The sequence below is a fragment of the Anopheles bellator genome, chromosome 2 (genome assembly GCF_943735745.2).
Source record: "Anopheles bellator chromosome 2, idAnoBellAS_SP24_06.2, whole genome shotgun sequence".
In the NCBI taxonomy this organism is placed as follows: Eukaryota; Metazoa; Arthropoda; class Insecta; order Diptera; family Culicidae; genus Anopheles; species Anopheles bellator.
The window spans coordinates 588,137-595,994 of NC_071286.1; the positions used below are offsets into that span (position 1 = coordinate 588,137).

The following is a 7,858-nucleotide window of genomic DNA, read 5'->3' on the forward strand; positions in this document are numbered from 1 at the left end:
AAATGGAAGTGTATCGGGCGGCCATTTTTTCTCCCCAATTGGAACCGGGATTGCGTGCAAACCGGAACGTGCCCGACGGTGCCCCCGGGATGGCAATCGATAGCCGCCGCGTCGAATGAGTGATAGAGGAATGTCCTGTGATGGCGCCATAAGTGCGCAAGCGGCTGCCAACAACGGGGCCAGCGACACGACGAGAACGATGGCGGACCACCAAACGGGCAGCCTTATGACATTCGCCAATATTAATTGCATCAATTTTGAACATCAGTCACACGTGGCCATCGTCGTGCCGCATCACGCACGCCGTCCTCTTCGGGCTTGGCCACCGGCATGGGTGCGCGATAATTAATGTAATTTTAATTAAATTTGCAAATTCGAAAATATACTACCAACGGTGAAATTTATTCATGAGATGCTATTGATATACATATTTGATGTGTCCGTGTCGCGGTGGAAGCTCAACGTGCGGGCTTCGGACACTTCGTGGACGGAGCTATCCGGGGTCGTAAACGAATTAAAAATGTTATTCAATTGTTGGCAATCATAATAATAGACAACCGAGGGAAATTATAATCCACTGTGCACACATCGGAATCGAGTGTTTTGACCAAAATAAGCGATGCAGAAAAGATTCTTTCATTTCCATCGCCCCCGGTTTCGGAGTGTCTTTGGCGTTCCTTCGATTTTTGAGTGTCAATCCGAACCTCATCACGCTGGCCGACTCGTTATCGATCAACTGCCAGTCGTCAGTGGTCACTGCGATGATTTCTCGATAGTTGTCAAGAATGATGGATAGCCGCAAGTTGGTGGTCGTTGCCGATGTATTTCGTCTCCTTCGCCTGCTGAGATGCATCTTTCTCTTCGTCTTCGACGTAAAAACCTTGTCACCAGCCTCTGGGAAGACGACGAGCGAACGACCAACCGATCGATCAATCGAACCAAAGAGCAAAGCGTGATGCGTGAAGAAATTAATGACCACGGCCAGGGCACCGGCCCCGGCGTTTGGTCGTTAAATATCTGTTACAATCACAATTTGTACTCTTCTGTTCGAAAGTTTATGGTACATTTTTAAGCACAATACCCATTTTATTGTCAGTTACTTTTGATTAACTTGCTCGGAATAATAAAGCATCGACCGGTTCGTCTGGCGTGTCCTTCGTGTAGCGAGGACCATGTACCATTATCGCAGTGGCGCGGATGCGACCGCACCGATGGAGGCGCCTGGTGGCGCGCAGGTTGATTTATTGATTTTCTCTAATTATGTAGCGGTAAATTTCTTTCATGGCCTGTTGATAACTTAATTATGTGATACACCGAGCGCGCTGGCGGGAGGTGTCAACCGGACAGACTCCCGCGCCGACTGCTGATTGGCTCGAGTGGCAAAGACAAACGACCTGGCTGACCAGGCCATCAGGCCCCGGTGGCCTGGATGCTCCAGGACCGCATCCATAACTCACCGTTTACGGTTTTATGGCCGCTGGCCGCACGTTTGCAACACGTACGAAAGAAACGAGTTTTTTTCCGGTATTTTACGGGCGTGCCGCTACCGCTGGTGGCCGGGCACAATAACGGGCGCATAATGGGCTCATCCTGGCCAATAGGGTGGGGGCGCGACAATCGGTTCGCCGGATCCGCTCCGGCTCCGGCGAACCACCGAGATAAGAAAATTTATTGAATTTATCAATATAATTTTTACTGATCAAATTTATTACAGCCCATCCATTGTTTCAACTCGCGGCCGGCGTCAGGGACCGGGCACCGGAAGTGGCCTATGATGGTACGTAATCAAGCGGGAGATAAAGCTGCCTGACAAACGGAGGCCCATCCGGCCGCACCCGGCACCGGTGATCGGATCGCTTTCCCGCGCTCTCCACCTCGATTCTCGCATTGTCGGGAAACTCCGACGGTGCCGAGCCGGTGACGGTGAAAGTTAAACAAAAACAAATTTTAATCGATATTAAATGTGAAAACTTTTTCGATCGTGTTATTTTGTGTTGCGTGGGGCGGGAACGTCGAATTGGGTCGTATTTTTGGCCTTCCATCGACGGGGCGCCGGCGGGACATTGGGGAAGGACACAAATTTTGCACCAACCAGCGGCGGGGAGTCCGGTGGATGTAGATCGATGGCCGAGAGTGCCTTTTCCGGTTTGACTGTCTCGGTGACTACTTCCTAGCCTTCCGTGGCCGTTGGACGTTCGAGTGTTGCTGCGTATCTTTCGAGTTTCACCCACACACACACACCCATCACCGGAAAATCCGATAGTGTAGATTTGGTCTGCTTTGGTCCTCGCCGAAAATAGGGGGAGCTAGCCGGAAACGGTGGCAACTTTGAGGCTAGCTTTGCCGAAGGGGGAGTCGACCCTAGTGAAGCAAAACAGCAAAACAGACATAAAACCATCAGAGCCCGTGGTCCCCTTCGGGTTCCGGGAGTTCCGGCCGGAGCGCACCTCCCCCGAATGGTGGACTTTTGGTGCATAAATCAACATATCTGATCGAACAAATTTGACCAACATGAACGCCCAAACACAATCCGGGCCGCATGAATGGGGAGATAGATGGATGGATAGCAATTGTTTGGGTGCGATCGAAAATTGCCGAAACCGAAGAGCGGGAAAAAATGGCAAGGGTGGCCCGGGAAAACTCGACACGCGATGGCGGACGGTGTGGCCCGGTTACGTACCATAAGGTAACGGGAACTACCGGGAGCCTTTTTCTGTAGCAACTTCCTTTTTTCTAGTTCCATTGTTTGCGGTGACTGCGGTGGGGCTTATTTTGGTAACGAATCGAATCAATCGAACGGAGCGGTGCCATGTAACTCAATTGTAATAACCACAAGGGAATGGAAACCACAGATGCATGCAAACGCCATATTTTGTTTTGTAATCAAATAAAGCTCGCCCGGTGTTGTAAAAAGCAAATTTTAAGAATGAAAAACTTAATTCACTGTAACGTGGAAGCACTGATTTGCTTGATCATTCGATGAGTAAGTACCCCGGACACTCATTAGTCAATCATTCCGTCAAACTACGTGTTCCCGGGACGGGCTTCTCCACGCTCCAAACAGACTGCACCAATCACGCCATCGGCTGCATAAAACGCAAAAACTCCATCATTTTTTGGGGCCACTCGAGCACTCAAACACTCGAGTATGGCCATCAAAAGTATACACATCTGCGCCGCCAGTAACGTAACGGACAATTTAGAATGTGTTTTTTATTCATTAAGGGTTCCTGGCGGCGGCGCTACGAAGCGCTTTACGTTGTTGCTCGTCATTTGAACCCTAATGGCCCCACGGGGCTTGGTCGGAAAAAGGCCATGGCGATGGCCACGGCCATGCGTCCACGGGTCCGAAAAAGCCCGCGGTAATTGGATCGAAAACGAGGCCGACAGCCGCCATGGCGATGATTAATGCTTGGCGAACCGTGGCCATCCCTAGCCATGATGATGATTCGGTTGATACTTTCGAATTGGCCTGTCTGGACGTGTCTCATCAAGCCCCCGTGACTGCAATTGGCGTGATTTTGTAATGCATTAATGATAGGTCTCCGGCCCGAGCGTTCCGATGACTACAATCGGTCGGTCGGTCCGGCCCCTTTCAAGAGTAGCTTAGCAGTCGTAGCTTCTGCAAGAGCTGGCCAACGTTCCACTGGAGCAAGGGCGGCGTTTTAGCGAGCGCCTTCCGCGAGGGTTCTTCAAGGGTGCCCTTCAGCAGACCGTAACCGTCGGCGTTGTACTGAAAGGAAGCGAATGAGACACCTCAGCCCGTCGATTCACGCTTACGCCCGGGTCACTTACGCTTTGGTCCGCGGGTCGCGGATGGTACGCCAGCAGGATCTGCTCGAGGGTGGGCGAACAAAGCTCCTCCACTTCGACCGTCAGTACGCCGAGGGGCGTTATCTTGATGGTTTCCAATTCCGGTTCCGGGCGCCCTTCAATCAACTGGCGGCACCGAACGAGTGCCGTGCGCCGATCGGCATATCGGTTCCACAGGCAGTGGCGGAAGTGGTGGGTTAAACAAAACACGGCCAAACATCGCAGATTGTGGAGTTCCATCGGTTCGTGCTTGTGAGCCCCAGCTGGCATTCCGGTGGTGTAGAAGCAGGTGTCTGGTTGCGGAAACAGATGCAGATTGAGCGTGGCCAGGAGCTCCTGGAGCTCCTCCAGAGACAGCTCGTCGTGCCGGGGGACCACGACCTCCTCGTTGGGCGGTTCCCGATGTTCCTGACCAACCTGCACCCGGTAGCCTCCGGAAGTGACGGAGAAAACAATTTCAAGCCCGGCCCCGGTTCGGAGTGAAATAACGGTTGTCAGATCGGCTCTGGAGATATAGAGAAGAATTCGAATCGGGGACACTATCGACCAAGAACTATTTCGGAAACGGGTGCTTACACTCGCCCCAGGCGTCGCATGTCCCACTGGCGAAGGGGTAGTAAACTGTATCGACGGGCAGCCAACCCATAAACTCCAAGCCGGTCGGTCCAAAAGGTTAACACTCTGCCGACGGGATCGTACGATTGGCTGTGGATCGCTTTGGTCGACCAACGGCCCGGTTCGTGTTCGATCCGCGTCAAGATCCCATCCGTCTTCGAGCGGTCTTCGCTCGTCGCCCGGTCAGGCTGTTCCACGGCCACGGAGTGGGATCGTTTCGTTAGCGATTTCTTACGTTTCCGGGTTCGCTTTGGTTCCTGGGGACGCCCTCTCAGTTCTTGAGTGAGTGATTTTCTACTGGACGGCCTCGATGCCAGGTGCCGATGTTTGAATTCCCGTGTGCCAGCTCTGACGGACACGTGTTTCACGGTCGGCACCGGATCCTCCGCTCCCGGCACTGGAAGCGATGGGAACGCTGGCTTCTCCTTGTCCCGCAAATACGCGAGCAGGTTCAGGAATGTCGAAAACATATCACACAACCGCTCGCCGGCCTCGTCATCGTCCGCGGAGATGCACGCTTCGAGGGAGCGCTCCAGCTCCTCCATGGTTTGCGCCGTGCTGTCAGGGTCCTTGGCGGCCACGGTCAGCGGACGACGCGCGACGGGTTGTGGAGGGTGCAGATAGCGAGGATGCGCTGGATGTAACAGTGAAAGGTGGTCCAATTTTGCATCCATTACAGCGTTCGGGGTCTTTCGCCTGGAGTCGGCCACGGCGTTGCGCTCCGAACCGATGTCAGCTTCAGTGGGAAGGCGTAGTTCCGAGAACGAGGGCCACTCCCGGGGCTGCTGATTAGCCTGCAGAAATCGATCATACTTCAGCATCAGTTCGTTCCGAGCCAGCTGCTCCCGGTCGAGCGCCTTCCGTCGTGTGGTCCTTTCCCGCAAAATGGAATACAATTGTTTCAACTCCGCGTGGAACCGATATCCTTCCGGGAGGCGCGGTAATATGTGTTCCCGGATCAGGTAGTGCCGTCTGATTTCGACCGGCACATCCACAAGCCGGAAGTCTGGCACAACTTTCGTCTGCCTCGGTCCCGTGGCCCTGGCTGTAAACAGGCGCGACGCTTCGTGTGCTCGGATCTGATCGTACTGGAGATGGAATCGTTGGACGGCTGGGGATAGCTGCCGGAATGTGTCACTTTCTTCCCACGGCTCCCAGCGACACACGGTCGGTTCTTCCCACCAGAAACAGCCGGCCGGCAGGTGGAGTTCAATTTTAATCACCTCGTCACTTTCGAGTGCCCTATATTCCGGCTGGCTTTCTGACAGGTCCAGACCGACCGGTTTGCAGGTGAAGATGAAATCCGATCGCAGCTCGACGGGTTGCGGCAGTTTAGCGAAGCGTGTGAGCTTGTAGACCCCGCCCGTGATGCCGTACTCCCGCAGGTTCAGGTAGCCGTCCCTCAGCGGGAGTGACTTTGGGCCGATTGGCTCCAAAGTGTCCCGAAACTGATCGCTTTGCTGGCGCTCGTACTCGTCGTCTATGTCGACCTCGGTTTCGCCCGTAATCACTGCCGGAACCGCTACCGGTTCCGGTCCTTGTTTCGTTTTCCCTTTTTTGGCCCCCCTCTTGACCCCTTTGCCTTTGCCCCCGGCAGGCTTTGGCGGGCCGCCGAATGCGCCGGGCTTTTGCTGCTCGGCTGCCAGGGCTTCCGCTTCGGCTTGCTTACGGCGCTGTTCGTTTTCGTAATCATCCCGCAGCTGGCGCAAAGCTGTCAGACGTTTCCGCCTGACTTCCTGCCGTTCGTTCCACTCCAGTTCCTGGGCCGCGATGAGCTCCTTGGCCGGTGCCGGCAGCGGCCCCACAACCCGTGTCGGGTCCATACTGCTGTAGTGATCGAACCCGTGCCAGAGGCCCCGGATCAGCGCGTTCTTTAAATCAAACCCCGGTGGCCGGTGCAGGATGAGCCGGAGCGGGGCCATATTCACCGCTTTCATAAGAAGATTACTACGCGTGTGAGAGAGAGAGAGCGAGAGAGAGAGCGAGAGATGTGAAGGCCGCACGCCGGAGCAAGCGTGTTGCAACTTACTAATCTGGCGGCAGAGGAACATGGCGAAAGGACCAAAAATAAATGGCCACAATGTCGCTCGCGTACTGAAACTCGCACATCACCGGATCCAGGACTCTTTAAGGACGAAAAAAGAGGGGAGACCATGCCGGCGGACCGATGCTAATGCGCGGCGCCGAAAGCCGGCAGCCGGCAGCCGGTGTTTACTTACTCCATATCTCGAGCTAGGTTGCTGCCAACACGAAAGGTCATCCTGTCCAGTGAATCGCTAATGAACTTCCGGATTTCGTCCCTCGCCAGCAGCACTTCGGGCTGCGGCTCCGCACCGGCCACGCCGTCTTCGATCGATTTCAGCACCGCCAAGGCCTCGCGGACCGTCGGGACATAAATTGCGCCTATGTTCCGGTACAGTTGCCGCAGATCTTGCCGGGTCGTTTTTCGCTCCGACACAGCCGTGTCCTGCGTCAGCGGGCTTCGCTCGTCGGCCGCCAGCGTCCAGCTGACGGAACTCTTTTCGTGCTGCTCGCGCCGATACGTCCACTGGTACAGGGCCGCCCGAAGCTCCGGGGCGCTGGCCGGATCGGGAGGCTTACGGCAGGACACAAAATCGGACCACTCTTTCCGGTCCGCTTGCTGACGTCGGTAGTCCGAGGCACTTTTTTCGAGCCCTGGGTGGGCGAAAAAATGGAAAATTGATCCTCAATTGAACCTCCATTACTGGTGGCCGCCGGATCATGAATTCTGCTTCTTACGGCGAAATAATTTTACACTTTCCACCAACAGCACTCGGCGCTGGTTGTATTCCTTCAGATTTTGTGCGGCCTTTTCCCGGAGCCGTCGCTGTTCGTCGGCAGCCTGTTCTTCTTGTTGCTGCAGCAAAGCATGGCTGGCCGGAGACAACAAAAACGAAGCAATCTCAGTGAGCGGTGACCGAAGTTGGTTGCAGTTTTTCGTTCAATACTTACCGCGCCTCTTCGGGAGGGATTTTCGGTTCCTTGCTCTTCGGTGGCTGGTCGTAAATGTAAACGAAAAAGAAGAGCGTACAGAAAGAATATTAATTAGCTTGAGTATTTGCATTACAACGCGAAATTAGATTGATCCGTGCTCTTTTTGGCTTACCTTAGGCATCGTCGACAAAATGAGCACCCGAAATGCGTCGATGGCAACCCGACGATTGCTTTGATCATCGCCTACACAGTGATTACAATATTCGATGACAGGACAGGAAATGCTCGCAATTGAGCGCACGACTCCGGAGCACAAATTGAACTTCAACATGCACAGTCAATTACAGTGCGCCGATGAATAGTAAATTTGGTCGCAAAATGACTACGTTCTGGCCGAGTGCGTCTCGAGGGGAAACTCGAGCGGATAAATTAGACATACAAACAATCCTTCTGGAGGCGCGCGCGTGCAATCGAT

The 7,858-nt window shown here is 54.2% G+C and overlaps 1 protein-coding gene across 1 annotated transcript; it reads right to left on the reverse strand.

The window, feature by feature from the left end:
- Positions 1–3,595: 3,595 nt before the first annotated feature.
- Positions 3,596–7,564, reverse strand: LOC131211555 (uncharacterized). Its single transcript, XM_058205068.1, has 8 exons — positions 7,556–7,564; positions 7,402–7,445; positions 7,189–7,322; positions 6,648–7,104; positions 6,458–6,553; positions 4,390–6,375; positions 3,796–4,318; positions 3,596–3,733 (listed from the first exon to the last, which is right to left on the reverse strand). Exons 1-8 carry the CDS (start codon positions 7,562–7,564, stop codon positions 3,596–3,598), a joined length of 3,387 nt encoding a protein of 1,128 aa, XP_058061051.1.
- Between the last annotated feature and the right edge of the window lie 294 nt (positions 7,565–7,858).

What these genes read in the sequence shown, in the direction of transcription:
- LOC131211555 (XM_058205068.1), bottom strand. An exon ending in ATCCCTCCCGAAGAGGCGCG is followed by an intron (nt 7,323 to 7,401) that starts GTAAGTATTGAA and finishes GTCTCCGGCCAG; the next exon opens with CCATGCTTTGCTGCAGCAAC. An exon ending in CGCGACCCGCGGACCAAAGC is followed by an intron (nt 3,734 to 3,795) that starts GTAAGTGACCCG and finishes GCTTCCTTTCAG; the next exon opens with TACAACGCCGACGGTTACGG.